The 18,317-nt window shown below is 39.5% G+C and overlaps 1 protein-coding gene across 9 annotated transcripts in view; it reads left to right on the top strand.

Moving 5' to 3' along the window:
- Positions 1-18,317, top strand: part of BCL11B (BCL11 transcription factor B) — a 191,708-nt gene that overhangs the window by 17,273 nt on the left and 156,118 nt on the right. For 4 of the 9 annotated variants that reach the window (XM_072986637.2, XM_072986640.2, XM_078383765.1 and 1 more), the window contains exon 2: positions 3,801-4,169. The exons of 1 other annotated variant lie outside the window; for it this stretch is intronic. In XM_072986637.2, coding sequence (XP_072842738.1) covers positions 3,801-4,169 — 369 coding nt within the window. The remainder of the gene's footprint in view (positions 1-3,800; positions 4,170-18,317) is intronic. 4 more of the 9 variants (XM_078383763.1, XM_078383766.1, XM_078383767.1 and 1 more) reach the window with 1 other exon arrangement.

The raw sequence follows: 18,317 nt of genomic DNA, 5'->3' as shown, positions 1-18,317 counted from the left end.
CTTAGAGGAAGGGATGGGGGGAAGTAATTAATGGGTTTCACACACTATGCATTATGCCTAGAGTTGAGTTACCTAGTGGATTAATTTGGCTACAAGTAAGGAAGGAAAAAAGCTTTCATGCGTGCATCTTCTATTGCTGGCCGCGTCTTGTTCGTACACCTCCGTTGACTGTAAGGGGTGTTAGCGTAGGCTTAATCTGAACTGCTGTGACTATAAGAAGCTAAGTTCTGATACACTTTTCTTACATAATACATGTGCTTAGTGGGCAGTAATGCAGTTTATAATACATATGAGTCACATATTAATTAGTGATCCCCCCCAAAGGGAAGTTAGATTCATTTTGACCTTAAAATCAGTACATTTTTCTGCTAGTTAGACAGCAGTTTTGCTTCCTTCATTTATTGAAAACATATAATAATAAATTGCAGTTACAAATATTTAGGCTGAGTTCCCATTGAGTCCATTGATTGCAATTCAGAATGATGACAAATGTTTTATATTGTCATGCTGCTTTCAAAATTTGGAAACAAATCACCAGTGCTAGTATTTCCATGTGTTCATTTTCCCCCTGTAGACCTTTACTATTCCCATCTCCAGATAAAAGTTCTTCTCTTTTATTTAAGTGCTGTTAGTTCTCCGTGTATTGATCGGGCCAAATTTTTGTTCAAAGCATAGCCCCACTAGCCAATGGGAATTCTGCCTGATTGAAGACCATGTTTCGTGTGGTTTTTCAATTAGTCTAAATATTGGAAAAAAAAGTTATCTGCACAGTAGCCTGCAAGTTAGCCACTTTAAGGGCATTGCTGTCTTGTCTATTAATATGTTGTCCTGAACTCCTGGTTGTTCAAATTAAGAGAGATATATTGGACATCCTCATTTTGATATTTTGAAAAAAATATTGTCTTTTATGTAAACAGTCTGTTTAAATGTTGGACTTGCTTTAGGTTACTGCATAAATGGGGATGTCCAGAATTTTTAAACAACACAAAGCATAATAGGAATATGTATCTGGATATTCAGTGTTTTACCCATTGAAATCTTTACTTGTATTTCACCTTTTAAAGATATTTTGGTAAGAAACACAGAAAGTGCAATCTTGTGCAGCTTACTGAGAAGTCAGATTCATTAGGTGTATTGGATTTTACTCCTAAATAAATATAATAGGCTTAGGGAGTAAGTTGACCAAAATAATTTGGTTTGAAGTACTTATTTTTATTTCCACTTTGCAGTACAATATGTTCGGGTTTTTTTAAAAGTCCTTTGGATGTTTAAAAGTTCTTACTTCCTTATGCCACCATCTAATTTGCATGCAGAAATAACTGAAATGAGTAAAGAACTAAAACTTGGGATTGCCTAGATGTGGAATTATAGCAGTTTAACAGTATCAGTAGATAGCGGGGAGGGGGGAGAGAATGTGATATTTGAGAAAAATTACTCAAGAAGAAAATGCTCACTAAGCATGTGAATGCTTCTATACAGTTCTACAATGCACAAAAAAGATAATGTCTGCAATCTTAACTTGAAAATGACTTGTAGGTGTGTGCATGGCTAGAACATTTTTAGAGAAAAAATAAGCCAAATTACAGCTTTACAGTAAAGAATAGAAGATGAATGTAAAACAGTCTGTTACTTATGTGTGATGGTGGCGTGTAGATGATGACCTCTGGAAACTCATTAATTCTTGGGGAACCTTATGCACTATCTCAGTATGCTATCTTGTATGGAAACCTGCACAAAAGTCTAAAACCACAGCATTCACAATCCCTGCATTATGCAGCAGGGCAAACATTCTGGTCCTGTACATTTTTGGACTGGGGCATTAGAAGCTAACCTGTATAGTTAATCAGAGTCAGAATTCCCAGAATTTCTCAGTCATGGAACGTTTGTGAGCTCTGGCTTGAGCTCATCAGTCTTTGATGGATGGCTGTATTAATATAGTTAGGCGTGGGACAAGTTGCACCTCTCTCTCTCTCCTTGAGGCAAGCTGCCATGCTGTGTGCAGCTCAATGAAGAGCAGTGTGTGTGTGTGTGTGTCTGTGTCTGTGTCTGTGTCTGTGTCTGTGTCTGTGTCTTCCTAAGCATCCCAGTTGGAGTGCTAAGGTTTGGTCAAGCTTCTTGCTCAAGGCAGGCCCAAGAAGCTGTACCTGCATTTCCTTAACTTCCCGCGCTGTAAGAACGTTGCGGGGACTTGTTCCTGGAGCTGATTTTGCCTAGTTAGGAGAGAAGAGTCACAAGCAAAATTCCTACCAACTTCCTGGCAACAGTGATTCAAGAACGGTTTCCCTAGGATTGCTTCCTGGCCTTGAGAAAAGCAGGGATCATTAATGGAAGCTGTATGACTCTCCTGTGGAAACGTAGCACAATCAAGCAAACCAAATATTATGTGGCCTTTTCTTATGCTTGTGTGTCTAAATGGACTGAGTTAGAAGAGTTCCTCTTTTGGTTTAGTACTCCCAGAAGAGTTACTTTCTTGAATTCTTATAAGCTCTGTGCTCGGATCTGTTTTTTTATAGGGTGCTGTCTGTCTCTCCATGGCAATCCAAATGGAGCACTGTGTAATATTTATTTTACCGAGACACATGGAGCAGAATTCTTTCGTTAACTTCATTTGAACCTTTGCTTGCTTTTCACCAAAACTTTTTTCATGCTTATTGGATACAAGTTATGCTGACTTGTTTGTGCCCAGTTCCATGTCTATATTAGGTAAAGGTAAAGGTTCCCCTTGACAATTTTTGTCCAGTCGTGTTCGACTCTAGGGGGCGGTGCTCATCCCCGTTTCCAAGCCATAGAGCCAGCATTTTTGTCCGAAGACAATCTTCCGTGGTCACATGGCCAGTGCGACTTAGACACGGAATGCTGTTACCTTCCCACCGAGGTGGTCCCTATTTATCTACTTGCATTTGCATGCTTTCGAACCGCTAGGTTGGTGGGAGCTGGGACAAAGTGACGGGAGCTCACTCCGTCATGTGGATTCGATCTTACGACTGCTGGTCTTCTGACCCTGCAGCACAGGCTTCTGCGGTTTAGCCCGCAGCGCCACCACGTCCCTATGTCTATATTAGTAAGCCCCAAATTTGTATATCTGGCTCTTCCAAATGACTCCTTCCCAGAGGAATACTAATCTGATAAAATGCACTTTTGGGGGTGGATGCTTAGTAAATAATAGGAACTAAATTGGGTATGGTGGATTGAGATTCGAGATATATTCTCATGGTCTGCGTAAGAGTATCTTGTATGGACGACCAAACTGTGCAAAATGCCTTTATTTGGTAATTAATTTGTTATTTTAAATAGCAAATTACAATCTTTCTAGAACAACCCTGTCAGGTGTGTCATTATTGCTTCCATTTTACAGGAGGAAGAGCAGAGGCTGAGACACGGCTAAGGTTGCACAAGCTATTTGTAAATGAATTGTTGGGACTTGAACCACCTGTATAAGTCCATCGTTCTGTCCACTGAATCATACAGGTTATGGTTCTATCCTGACATGTCTTTACTGTTGTTATTACTGTGTTGCTCCAGGGTAGTTTGAAAGCATGTTCAGGAAAGCCACATCAGATATATATCCCTTATTTTTGTTTCACAGACAGATGTGGTTGCAAAATGTATTTAAATCATTCATGGAGACATTCAGGGAGGGGAAAATAGATAAAAGGTGTACAACTGGGCTTTATGAAAATCCTGTTCCAATTCAGGTTATATGAATATGTAAACAAATTGCTCTCAATTCTTTTCCCTCTCTTTTCTTTTCTCTCCTGCCCCCTTGACCCCTCACCTTTTTCCTGTATACCCACATAAAGCAGAGGCTGACCATGTGGAAACGGCCATCGTCCATGAGGAGGAGAGCCTAGCAATAGGAGAGCCAGTTGGGCTTAGCCTTGCAACGGGTGGAGCAGACCCTGACCTACTAACTTGTGGACAGTGTCAGATGAACTTCCCCCTGGGAGACATCTTGGTTTTTATAGAGCACAAGAAGAAACAGTGTAATGGCGCTGGCAGTGCCTGCTATGAAAAGAATCTGGATAAGAGCAGCCCTCCCCCTTCGTCACGCTCCGAGCTCAGGAAAGTGTCAGAGCCAGTGGAAATCGGGATCCAAGTCACACCCGATGAAGAAGATCGTCTTCTCACGCCTACAAAAGGAATTTGCCCCAAGCAGGAGAACATTGCAGGTACAGCATGTTTTACATTAAGACAACTGCAGAGGTAGCTTCTCTCTCTCTTTGCTCTCTCTTCTCCACTCCTACCCTCTCTCGTTTTTTTTTAATTTAAAAAGAGGAGAGAGACTTCTTTGTGACAATCCTGAGCATTTAAAAATTCATCAGTAGTCCGTCAAAAATTCATAAGACCTAAACATAATTTGAGGAACCTCTTTCCTGCAGGCCGCAGTTTTCTGCAGAGAGTATGGTTAGGTTCTTGGGATATGGCGTGTTCTTCATACATCTGGTTATTCTCTAATTGCTAGCATAGACTGTGATGTGCATCAAAGTGACAGGATATTGAGGAAAGTCAGTTATCTCCCTCTTCCGAAAGAAAGACATTTTTCTGATCAATCTGTCCTTATTTGGGTGGTATAGCCTACCCTGGGCCCCGTGGTAATTCTCAGTTGTGTAATTGCTATTAACTGCTATGGCCTTGCCTTACAACGACAGAGAAGGACAAAGCTTTACATTTAAATCTTGCCCTGGGAATTACATGCACAGCCTGTACTCAAGACCAGACATTAGCAGCGTTAATATTACATTTTCCTCCTTTGCACTGCAACTGCATATTGTTACCAGATAGGAATGCTGCGTTCTTACCACTGTTTTTCAAGTTGAAAACTAGAAAAAAGTAGTCGAGACAAATTTTTTTACAGCCTAACTCTGCCTATCTTTTTCCTGAAGGATAAATAATGATCCATGTACCACAGCAGGCTCGTGCCTGGACTACGTCAGAGAGTATGTTTTCGTTAAATCATGAGTTTCTATATCTTGATCGTTAACATACATGCAGCCACTGAAAGTGGGTGGGAGAAATCTCATATAACAATGGGAGAAAGTGCATTGAACTTCAACAAAAAGATTTGAATTTGAATATACAGATGTTTTAAGACAACAAACGGAAAATAGGTTAAATTGAGATTTGGAGAATTTTTCCTACAAGTGCCAATCAAGGTTTAATCAGTTTAAAATGGAGTTAGGGAAATCATTATAGAAAAAAAACACAGTATGACACAAAACCTTTTTTTGTTTTTGTTTTTTGTAAGCTGGACCTTTCCCAGTGCTTCTCTCGTAAATAAATAAATTGGTAGACATTCATTTTTACCCTGGACAGACATAGAAAATAGTCCAAAGTACAGTATCTTTTGACATTCAGGAAAACTCTTCAGCTGACAAAGAATTTAGTGCCATATCTCTGTGTGTTTTCAACAGCATGGAAATATACTCAGTTTCCTCTTCTGTCGTTGTTCCTCCAATTCCTCTACCTCTTTGGCTTTTAGGGAACACCAGTATAGTTTCTCCTTAATAATTTCTCAGTGTTATTATTTGAAATGAATGCTGTGTTGATGTGTCATTTGGAGCTGGGAGAATTCACTTCTCATGAACCCTGGAAAGATTATGGTAATCATTATAAATAACACTGTGCTAGATATACTACTGACTGATGTAGTATAAGGCACTTCTCTGTGTTTCTGTGTTTGTTCTTGCTTCCTCCAAGCATATGTATCCTACACAGTTATAGTTGTTTGTTACCACTTTAAATGCTGTAGCTGTGTCCTATAGAATCCTAGGACTTGGATAAGATACTTAGAATTCTTTGTTCTACTTCAGGGGGGTACATTGGAGCTGTCTGGCTTTAAAATGCAAGTACCTCACCAAACTGCAAATCCTAGGATTCGTGGTTCCAGGATAGAACCACAGCTGCTGAAGTGGTATCAAGCCAACCTAGCTATGGATATACGCTGTTGTGGATATGCTCTATGACTTGACAGTGGCTCTTGAGCTGCGCTTTCTAAAGCCAAACAGTGAAGCACAAAAGCTGCCATATTGGAGTTAAACATTGGCAAATAACCATTGGCTCTGCGGAGTACATTGTCATATAGCATAATTCCAATTATTTATTTATTCATTCATTTATACCCTGCTTTTCTTCCCAAGATGACCCAAGGTGTCCCTACTAGCATTCCATGACATGTGGGTAATTTCACATGGACATTATATTCATCTTGCAGTGGACAGAATGACTCTTAGGTTTCAGGTTCTCATGCATCAATCAGCAAGTACAGTGGGGTCTCGACTTAAGAACTTAATCCGTATTGGAAGGCAGTTCTCAGGTCGAAAAGTTCTTAAGTCGAATCTGCATTTCCCATAGGAATGCATTGAAAACCATTTAATCCGTATTTGCTCTTTTCGTCCATACAAACTAATGGGAAGCTGCTATTCCGCCTTCTGCCACTAGAGGGGGATATTTTTCTTTTTTCCTTTTAACCTAAGATGACTTAGCTTTAAAAAAAAGGAAAAAAAGAGTTCGTAACTCGAATCTAAGTTCGTAAGTCGAGTCCATATAGTCCTATGAGAGCGGTTCGTAAGTCGAAACGTTCGTATGTCGAGCCGTTCGTAAGTCGAGACCCCACTGTATCATGTTGGCTAGCAGGATTGTATAATAGATTTCTGCATGGCTATATTCCTCTAAGACTACAGCCCTATTCAGGCATTTAAGGAAGGGTTAATTCAATAAGTTGAACAGGGAGACGTTTTAGTGCCACATCCTTCTTGATCGTGTCTTCACGGGGCAAGGAAGAGAAGGAGAGAGAGAGAGAGAGAGACCATTGGAAGGGGAAAGCTATTATATATGGAGTGTTGCCACGTTAATGGGGATCCTGAAAAATCAGGATTCCTGACTGCAGAGGCTCTATGAATAAACAGACTTGTCTTCACTTCAGATTGTCCTTGTTTGCACGGAGGCAGAGACAGGCAGACAGGGGCTAGAACCCTTTCTATGCTCACACTTTCAGATTAATGCCACCTTGAATGCCTGACTAGGGCTTATGTTCTTCACCATATGGAAAGATCACTTCCAAGCCATGTCCCAGCCTTTCAGAATAGGGGATGCCTGCTTGAATGCCTGGTACAATCTCAGAAGACAAGAGGTTGGTTTGAATGAGTCAGTTCTTAGACGCAAGGACTGTACTTATCTGCAGTTTTCTCTTCCCATGTAAATTATGCACTGTTCGTAAATGGTACATGAAACCAAAGGCACAAACTTTGCAATATCTTACAGTCCTTTTGGGGGCAGCTTCAGAGAAGCTGCTTAACCATGAACAGAATATCAAGATATGTTTTTACAGTAACCAAGCCGTCCTGTTACTGACTGTAGTTGTCACATAATAATCAGCTACGGTTATGGTGTCAAGTAGCCTCATAAGATGTTATCACTATATTGCATGAGAACACACAGTATTGAATAAGGTGCAGTGGGCTATGCTTCCCCAAATTTGCCTTGTGCTTTGTTCATCAAAACCATCCACCTTTGGACTGAACTAGTTGTGAGATCTAACACATTTCTGCATTTAAATACTGCCAAAAAGTGGAGTTTAACTCTTCTTTCCTCCCCATTGTGGGTATCGGCCAGAATTATTCCTTTTGAACCTTTTGTTTGGGAATCTACTGTTTCGATCTACTGTTTCCTACTTTGGGAAGAAGTTTTCTGCTGGCACTTTTAGTATGAGAGGAATGATTTTTGCCAGGAATGCATCAGGAGAAGAGAAAGGAATCAGCCTCTGCCTTCCTGTCTGACATGCCCAGATAATTATCATCTCCCCCCCCCCCCCCTTTACACTGTGGTGTGAATAAGAGGCAGAACTCAGAACATCTTTAGGGCTCAGTTGTTCAGAGGATGCTGGCCTCTTAATCATTGGGGATCACCAAGAAGGACAAGTTTAACATCAAGGGTGCCTGCAATCCTTCGCTTTCTGCTGTGTGATACATAAGGCCGTGGAGGAGACTAAATTGTTGCACTCGGAGGCTAAAAGCTCTCTGCGCACACATCCAGACGCAACGGTTCTCGCAGAATAGAATCTCTCTCTTTTATAAGCAGTTTTTGCCTGTCACATGGAAAGTCATTTTGTAAATAGTTAAATTTGGGTAGTTACGCCTCTCCCCATTTCTGTCTCTGTGCAGGTGACTTTGGCTATGTTATTTAAGAGTGTTTTTAGCATACTTTCGGTGAGACAAGTATGCATGGTTAAAAAAATCCCCACGCAACTGTTCATTTATAGGCAAAAGTAATAATAACGATAATAATCGCATACAAAAAAGAAAAGGAGAGAAAAAAGAGCAGAGCTGGAGGTCTTAATCTTTCTTCATGCTAAACCAAAGATCAAATGGAAATGAGCTGGAGATTTTGAATCAGAAAATAAAATAAAATGGTTGGTTTGTTTGATATTTTTTTTCTTCTTCTTCACACAGGATGCAAACTACCTATGGCAGTGATAAGGCTTTCCCAAATTAGGGATTGAACTCTTAGATGAAAAGGTTTGTAGTGTCCTATTTTAGTTTAGGGGTTTTGCTCACCTTCCATGCCCCCCACCCTTTCCTTTTTGTCTTATTCTTTTTTTCTTACTTACTTTCTTTCTTTTTAAATAGCAGAGGATAGTTTTCAATAGTAGGATAAAAGCTTCATATTACAGCGATGGAGGGTAGCCATGGAAAAAAAACCCACAGAAGTCATTCACTGAAAAGGCTTTAGTGGGATCTACCAAGCCCCTTATTTATTTTTCAATAGAAGGGCTTTCTGCATTAGCCAAGAAAATCAGAATCTGTATTTAACACTAAAGGTATTTCCCAGTGAGAGGCTGTAGAGCATTGTTGTTAGATTTGTTAAAAAAAGAGACTAAATACGATTTCATAAAAGGGAAACTTAATCTCTAAGGCGGCTACCCCCCCACTCCCACCTCCCCCCCCTTTCTTTTTCCTCCCCCTTCTTTTTTTTTGTAATAATGCAACAGCCTATAATATTTTCACTTTCTATGTGCCGAAAGATATTCTTAGCTTTTTCTTTGCTGCGACAGGAAGAATGAAAATTTCTTTATTCCGCCAAGAAATATGTAAAATAATCCTTTAGAAGAACGGGGGAGATATGTTTGTTCAAAGCATTTAAAATGTTATTTTAATCAAAGGCACAAAACAGTCGACATGCTATGTCAGCTAAAAGGAGACTATTACATTTGAACTGCAAACTGCGCTCATCTTTTTATTTTATTCTCCCCCAACCAACCACTTTTCCCTCCCCTCCCCAGCACTTTGAAACAAATTTAGAAAAAAAAAGGAGAATAAAAAAGAAAAGAGAAATAAAGATTAAAAGAATAAAGGGGAAAAAACTTCAGTGGCTCAAATGTGTAAAAGTAATTTAATATGGCGGAAGCATTAATTATTTTAGCTTAATTGAATTTGGAGGACTGCAGCCGTTGCATTTTTGTTAGACAAGCTCTGTTTATTATTTCTTTGTATGTAGATTAACAGTAAAGGAAACACAGATAACTTTCTCTTATTTTTGTAAAATAAATGTGCCAATTCACGTGTAGAGTAAGCTGTTCCAAGACAACTGAGTCTTTATATTTGAGGATGAGAAAAACTGAAAATCATTCATTTTCTGAAATAAGACAATTGTCCTTAGAGAGTTTTCCAGATTTTTGTCCTACCTGCTAGACCTCTTGTTCAGATTCTTTGATGAGAATCCTGCCTCTCCAAAAACCTGTGACTCTCCTGTCCTAGATTTAATTAAGTTAATTTATGTTCTGAGCTTGACTGAGAAATTACTGTCTGTCCCCTTGGATAGTCCAGGCTATAAGTCTGTGAGGGAATGAAGAATTTTGAGAGCAGAAGCAGGTCAGCTGGTATAGTGCACAATGCAGTTTAGATCAAGGGCACATTGAAGCAGTGTGCATGTTTGGGTGTTTATGCTTATTTTGACAGAGCTTGCTCTCCTCAAAAGTGTGTTTGTCCCCAAACACTCTAGAGTAGATCTGTTGAATCAATAACATTTCTGTTAGTGTTGACTTATTTAGCAGTTGATTCAGAGAGTCTTCTATAGGTCATTCAATTATTGCTCCTCTGCCAGTGTCTTCATCTGACCCATCTAGAAAGGGAAACCAACCAACCAACCAATCAACAGCCTAAACTGACCTTCATGGATAGGTTTGGTAGGCATCTAGCGTAACTATGTTCCTAAGACCTGTATAGCAAGCATGCACTGCTACAGGTTCCAAATTCCCCACAACGTCTTCATAGCAGTGCAATTAGCATTCATTAGCAGTGTTTCTATGATAGATAGACATAAGGATAGTGGTCGATGTTACTTTCTTTGACCACAGGAATTTCAAAATTTTATGTCAGGAAACAGATTAGCATAGAATTGTAGTCTCTGAAATGTATTGATGTTAATCCCCTTGACTTTGTATTTCTAATAGTAGTGTGTTTTTGCGGTTGCTACACATTAAATACTCTTTGTAACTTTTACTCTTAGTCTTTCTCTTTCTTTTTAACATGGAAGGCATCCTGGTCCCACTTTTTTGAAGCTACAGAAAGCCGAAGGACACGGTTGATAACATGTATGCCGAGCAGTTATGTAATGTCCTGTTATTCATTGTCCTGTTATTCCATATCACCACCGTCACCTGTTTGCTCCAGAAGTGCAGCCATGCCAGTGTTTGTTTCAGTTTCTTACTTTGCTATCTCTTGCATGCAGTGGAATAGCAAATTATACACTACAAACCAAAAGCCAGTGTAGATTACGAATAAAGCCATGTGAAAACATTACTGGACATGTTACTGTCCTAGCAAAACATTCTGCAGATGAGAACACCGTACAGTATTGTATTAGGCAGTAACTCAGCAATAGCTTATTTTTGCATTACACGCAGGGTGCTTTAAAAAAATTATCAAGGAGGGAAAAGGCGGATTTAAATTAACCTTCACAATACTATTTCATGCATTTCCTAAACAATTGTAGGCACTGGCTTGTTTGTACAGTCACTAAGATTATTCACAACTATTTAAAGTAACTATGCAAAATCACCTAAATGGGAACCAAAATGGTATGCAAGATAATCTAGTGATATCCTGAGCTGAATTCTGTTGACTCTGACAGCTTCCCTGTCCCTAGCCTTCAGTGTCAAATCTGTTACTGTATAGCAGTTTGGTATAGGATGTAATGTGCCATATGCATACATAATCTTGGTTTCTGGTATTCTTATGGTTCTTTGTTTGCATTAAAAATGCTATATGGACAATAATAGTCCATCGATAACCTTTGTGAGAGATTATAAGTTTAAATTGAAAGTGCTCATATTATTCAGATCTACTGTAATCTTAACTTTGAAAAATAGAAACTTTTTTTTCAAACATCAAGAGTTTTTTAAAAGTATCTGCTTTTGACCCAGTCTAATTCTGCACAGTTCTTAAAATAGGTTTTAGGGGGCAGCCTAGTCCCTCTCACTGGATTTCTTCCCTATAAAGCCAATAAGATGCTGCATACTATTAGACCAGTGATTCCCAACCGTGGATTCTCAGGTGTTCTTGGACTAAAACTCCCAGAAATCCATCTTGGCCACCACAGTTAGTGGTGAAGGCTTCTGGGAGTTTTCGTTCAAGAACACCTGGGCACCTGAGGTTGGGAACCACTATAGATCCATCTAGCACTGTATTAAAAGAAATGAAACAAAACAAAAGGTATTCCACAAACTTAACAGATGTGTTCTCTTGAGAGCTTTTGTGAATTATGACCTGTCTTTTCAGAGATCAAGTGGATTGTAGTCTGTGGAAACTTCTGCAGAAATAAATTCGTTAGTCATAAAGGTGCTGCCGAACTTTTGGTTTTCTGTTTGCTGAAAGAGATTCAACCCTGTCTGGATATGAGGGTAGTAAGCCTTCCACAACTCATGTTCCTCAGCAGTTACATGATATGGAAGCTCTGTTTAACTGTCACGTTTGATCAATTTGTTTTCCCCTCCTAAGTTTTTTTTCTCATTTTCAGTAACCTATCTTGTTGTGACAAATTCTGCAATGTCTTTACTTGTGTTTATTGCACAGTAGAGATCAAGATGCTGTATGTGGGGGTCCCAAATACTCTCCTATCAAAGCATTCATTTATACACAGACTTGCTTAACTTTAGCAAAGTGGTTGCATTTATGTTGGTTTAAAAAAAATTCTTTGTCTCTCTCAGTTTTCTGCCACTTAATTTCTTCACATGATCGTGGATTCTGTCTTCCCTCTTGAGGCTAGGCAAACCTTCATAAAAGTCCATCATGTCCTGTAAAGTAAAACGTCATAACACGTCAGCCTCTTCTTAAAGGAAAGCTTCTTTTTCTTCCTTCCTTCCTTTTGTATACTCTTTATGTTCTTTATGTTTAATAGGCCTTTTTGCTTAAGAATATTTTGCAAGACGATACAACAACCTAAAAGAAATCTAGCAAAATTCATGAAGTGATGCTTTCACTTTGAAGGGAGAGGATGTGACAGTGATTAAAGAGCTGAAATTTCAACACCCGGTAATATTGAAATTGGCAGTATTTTCTCAAGTTCTGGATTTCCAAGTCAAACTGGAAGGGTGGAGGAAACTTTTAGTTACACAATGCTACCTATTAGTGGTGCCATGCTGTAGTGTGGCACATGGGCAGGGATGTGGAAAATCTATATGACTCCAGGCTATGTCATGCTGTTTGTGCATGCCTGCTGCTTTCTGCCAGCCACAGTTCTGAGCCATGACTCTTTATTTCCTTGTTTACTATATAATAAAATCAGTCTCATTCAGCAGGCACTGCTTATAATATAAACAAAACGGCATAATTTGAACAAGAGGGTAACCCCCAAATTTTGCAAGTAAGAAGAAAAACCTTAAGGAGGAGGGACCTCAGGAGTGCCTGATGCACTGAGAAGTTGTGAAGGGAATGTAGAAACAAGCGGAAGGATGGAACCAGGACCATTACAAACTGAAGCATTTTGTTTCAAGCCTCAAGTTTCAATAAATATAATTATATGCATGTTCATACTTAGTCCTTACAACATTACCTTTCTTTTAAATTTAGCTATGTTGTTGTTTAGTCATTGTGTCCGACTCTTCTTGACCCCACGGACCAGAGCACGACAAGCCCTCCTGTCTTCCATTGCCTCCCAGAGTTGGGTCAAATTCATATTGGTAGCTTTGATGACACTGTCCAACCGTCTCATCCTCTGTCATCTCCTTCTCCTCCTGCATTCACACTTTCCCAACATCAGGGTCTTTTCCAGGGAGTCTTCTCATGAGATGACCAAAGTATTGGAGCCTCAGCTTCAGGATCTGTCCTTCCAGTGAGCACTCAGGGTTGATTTCCTTTAGAATGGACAGGTTTGTTGTCCTAGCAGTCCAAGGGATTCTCAAGAGCCTCCTCCAGCCCCACAATTTAAAGGCATCAATTCTTCGACGGTCAGCTTTCTTTGTGGTCCAGCTCTCGCTTCCATACATCACTACAGGAAAAATCATAGCTTTGACTATTCGGACTTTTGTTGGCAAGGTGATGTCTCTGCTTTTTAAGATGCTGTCAAGATTTGTCATCACTTTCCTCCCAAGAAGCAGGCGTCTTTTAATTTTGTGGCTGCTGTCACCATCTGCATTGATCATGGAGCCCAAGAAAGTAAAATCTGTCACTGCCTCCATATCTTCCACTTCTGTTTGGTTTTTTTTTATGTTGAGCTTCAGGCCGTTTTTTGCACTCTCCTCTTTCACCCTCATTAAGAGGTTCTTTAATTCCTCCTCACTTTCTGCCATCAGAGTGGTGTCATCTGCATATCTGAGGTTGTTCATATTTCTTCCAGCAATCTTAATTCCGGCTTGGGATTCATCCAGTCCAGCATTTCGCATGATGTATTCTGCATATAAGTTAAATAAGCCGGGGGACAATATACAGCCTTGTCGTACTCCTTTCTCAATTTTGAACCAATCAGTTGTTCCATATCCAGTTCTAACTGTTGCTTCCTGTCCCACATATAGATTTCTCAGGAGATAAATAAGGTGGTCAGGCACTCCCATTTCCTCAAGAACTTGCCATAGTTTGTTGTGGTCTACACAGTCAAAGGCTTTCTTTGACTTATCTTAATTTAGCTTATCTAGCTGCAAATCCCCTTTCATAATCACTTGGAAAGTTCAGTGCCCTCACAATAAAATTCAATAACATTCAGACTAGAGAAGTATTATCAGCTGCATATTTGTTTCTGTTTTGCCACATGCACTTTGTTGGAGCACATGTACATTCTCATTATGCACAAACACTGGCTGATTTGCAGTCAGACTGCAGAGTCAGTTTTTAACATGCTAACTGATGAATTCAGACTTTTGTCCCCCTTTGCAGATGTTGTTGTATTTCTGTTGTGCAATATCTTGAATATCTGTAAAAAATAAACTCCACCATTTTTGTTTTGAAGAATGGGAAGTGAAGTTTAGAATTAACATGAATGGCAAAAGGGAAAAGGCACATAAACTTGAGACAGAGATGGGATCAAATCAGGGCATGAAGGCCATTCTCTTTTCTCTTAACTCTTCACCTCACCATGCTGCCTTTCAGAATGCAGGTTTCATGTAACTGTCATGGCCAGGACCTATACGGCATGCATTTATTTAATTCTCATTCAACTTGCCACCATCATCCCCAACTGCAGTTTCCTCTTTGGCTGTCCCTGTTCCCTTTCTTACTTTTCCTAAAATGAGCAACTGGCTCTTTCCCTCCTTTGTGCAATTCCCTTTGGGTCCTTTTGTGTTATTGACTTAAATTGATTTGACAGTCATTGCTTTTCCATGGGACCTTTGGGAGCTGTGCATTCTGTGAAGAGATTTAGGGATTTGCCATCATAAAGTTGGCATCACCCTCATCAGACTACTAGGAGAATCCATGAGTGATAACCTGGTATATGTCTGAACTATTTATAGTGATAATGTTATATATTATATTTTATATATGTCAATATTGTGTTATATATTATACCCTTTATGTTTTGTCCCATAATATTATGCATACTTGATACAGCCAAGTTTTCTCTTTCTTCCTCCCTTTTCTCCTTGAAACCCTGTTGCCAAACCCTTTTCCCCCAAATTCTTGGAAAGAAAATTTCTAGTGACATGATGAAATATTTCTCTGTGTGGTGGTTTTCATCATCACATAAGACCTATCCATTCACTTTATGAGGTAGCATGTTTACTCAAAGCGTGTGGAATAGAGCATGTAGGCCTAATCCCTCAGTTTGCTGGCGGGGTTGATAGGAAAGCAACAGGACTTCACATGAGCACAGCAGTAACGGAAGGGGACGAGGCTACTTCACTTCCTTCCTCATGTGAAAAACAGCCCGCTAGATAGGGCTATGGTAGTAGAAGTTAGATGTAGTGACTGAAAATTATCTCCACATGGTGTCAGTAGTATGTCAACTTGCATGGTGACGAGAAAGTTGCTGGCTCAAAGATTGCTTTGTTTGCGTACTCTGTTGTGGCCTTGGGCAAGCCACTGTTCTCTCTGCCTCAGCCACTCATCTGTCACATGGTAATAATTATAGTGGTCTGCTTTTCAGGGCTGTTGTAAGGACCACTGGCATAAATGTATATGAAGTGCTTTCTGAAGCTCCATCTAAATGCCCAATACAGTTATGAAGCCAGCTTTTATTTTGGACATTCTGCAATTTTCTGAGACTACACCTGATTCTTACAAAGCCGCCCCGAGTAGACGTTGTCTAGAGGGGTGGGGTAAAAATTGAATGAATAAATGAATGAATAAATAAATAAATAAATACTACCCACTCCTCAATGTTGTTGTCACTGTAGCATGCAGCTGAAGCACATGCAGAACAATCTCAGCCATCCTTTTTTGAAAAGGGCGGGGGGTTGTATGTTTTCAAATCTCAGATTGGAAATCACATGGTTAAATGCTTCTTTAAATAAAAAAAACTCCTGTAAACAGAAAAGACAAAAAAGAGGATTAGAGCCAGTATTCTTTCTGACATGCTCATTCCAGAAGTGTTTAATATGGGGGATTTACTCTATCTGCAATTTGAAATATCACAGTCCAGCGAATGCTAAATGGGGAGTGCCCTGTTTGTATGCTTAGAAAATGAGGCCTGAGGGGAAGGATTGCCTCACATATACCTGTTGGTGTGGCTCTGGGCACTGTACAAATTTGCTAATCAGCGGCACTAGCGGTAGAGTGGCAGAGTAACATTCATAGATTTTCAAATGCTGATCAAACCAGTAATGTAAATTCATTAGGCAACTGTGTTGATTGCTACAAAGGCTGCAGAGGATGTTACATGAAACTCACTTCTTATTCAGCCCGCAAAAATAGTATTGTGAACTTCATGTGGTGGAACTTGACATACACAGTGGCGAAGAAAGGAGGATAGGGTTGGGAGAAGATGTAGAATGGAGGATTAAACTGTAAACCCTGCTCCGTTAATGCTCATTTTGGTCTCTTAAATGGCAAAATTGCCAATGAAAGAAATGGACAAACTCCTATACACTGGGAGCTAGAGATAAACAGTGCCACAGGTTGCTATGAAAAGAAGCTACTTGATATATTTAGAATTGTTATTTTTCCTCCAAATTAAGATTAGCTAAAATCCATGGGTGTTGTGTGAGTGATTGTTAACTCAATGGCATGGATTATCCGTTCTTCACATCATGACAGCTAATTATTATTGCTGTCTACCCAGGGACGTTAACTTACATTGTGTGCCATTATGGGACTGGGCACACCATATTAACGTTCAGGAATTAGACAAGTCAACATGGCATCTTAAATGGGAGAAGGGCAGGAGGTAGGGTGAGGCGTGCTTCTCACTGTGATTGAAAGACCCTTCTCTCTTTCAACCCTGACAGCAAAACGAAAAGCATTGTGATGCTTTTAAAACTGACATATTTATTTCATTGTGAGCTTTTGTGAATTACAATCTGTTTCTTCAGAGGATTCCTCTGGCTCAGGTGCTTTGTTTCCCAAGGCATTTGAAAAAGCTGGGGCTGAGGAGGAAAGCCTCCTAATGTCATCTCCCTGAAACAGTTGCCCCCCCTTTTCCTATTGGCAGGACCGGCTTGGGTTGATCCAAAATGGTTGAACTTCCTTGCTCTAGCAGGAAGTCTTTCGTACCTCTTCCTGTTTAGCATGGTCAAAGGGCCCCCAGTGTGGCTTGAGGCCAGTGCAGTTGAAGAAGGGAGGACTCAACGACTCCCTATTTCCTTTATCTGTAGACTCCTAAACAAATTATACTGTAAGGCTGAAACGGAGCGGTTGGGGGAGTGACGGAAAAACATGACTGGGGAAGATGCTTAAATATTCCCTCTGTGTACATGGTAGCTCTGATGTGCCTTAGGTACTTGTGTGATTACTTTCAAGTAAGTGAAAATAAGAAAATAAATATTATATTAAAATATAATATGCTAATATAATGTACCTTGTGTAGGGTGCATTTCCCTAGTTGAATCCAAAAATTTTATCTTTAGTGGCTGTTTTGTAATCAAAACCAATGGTATATTCTGAATGTTGTGGAACATAAGCCATATTTCTGAGAAGAGCTGCTTTAGCTGGTAATCTTTTTTTTTTTTAAAAAAGAGTTTATTTAGTTTTGTTTCATTCATAGCCTGTATTTCTCCCAATGGGAGGACTTGAGGCAGTTATCTTATCAATGCTACATGAAAACCATAGGCTCTGCCCTAAAATTGTCTGTTGTCAGAAAAGAAGAGGTGTGGGGGGAAAACAAGTACAAATTCAAGTACAGGTTTTCAGCAAATCTTCAGGGACATCTTTGAGGGAGCTTATAGAGCTTTATGTGTTTCTCAGCAGTACTGATGGATAAAAAAGTTAGGGGGGAAAAACACCCATTAGGACGTTTAAAAAAATAGTAATAATGATGACCACTGGAGACCTCTCCAGCTGAATGAAACTCCCAAGTCCCAAATTGTGGCCTGATGTACTAATATTTTATGCTGGATCCTTATTTAGCTAAGCTCACTAAGTATTTGTATGACTGAATAAACAAATCTAGTTGTGTTTGTCTAGGGAAAACTTATTGTTTTAGGATTTTCCCCCCAAAATGTAGCTTTAATCTCTCATGTGGTTACCACATTTCATATTTGTGTGTATTTGCATAAAGAACAATATCCAATGTTAGAGGTTGTTTAAAAGCACCTGAATTACTCACACTTTTATATTGAGCAGATTGGGTAAACCACCTTGAGTCCCTTTTTGGGAGAAAGATAGGGTAGAACTAAAGTAAATAAATAAATACAAAATAACACACTGTCTGGAATCGTATTGATGTGTATATATGAT

Source organism: Pogona vitticeps, chromosome 1 (assembly GCF_051106095.1).
Source record: "Pogona vitticeps strain Pit_001003342236 chromosome 1, PviZW2.1, whole genome shotgun sequence".
NCBI classification, from domain to species: Eukaryota; Metazoa; Chordata; class Lepidosauria; order Squamata; family Agamidae; genus Pogona; species Pogona vitticeps.
Note: the sequence above shows the minus strand (reverse complement) of the source record. Positions and strands in the feature narration are given on the sequence as shown.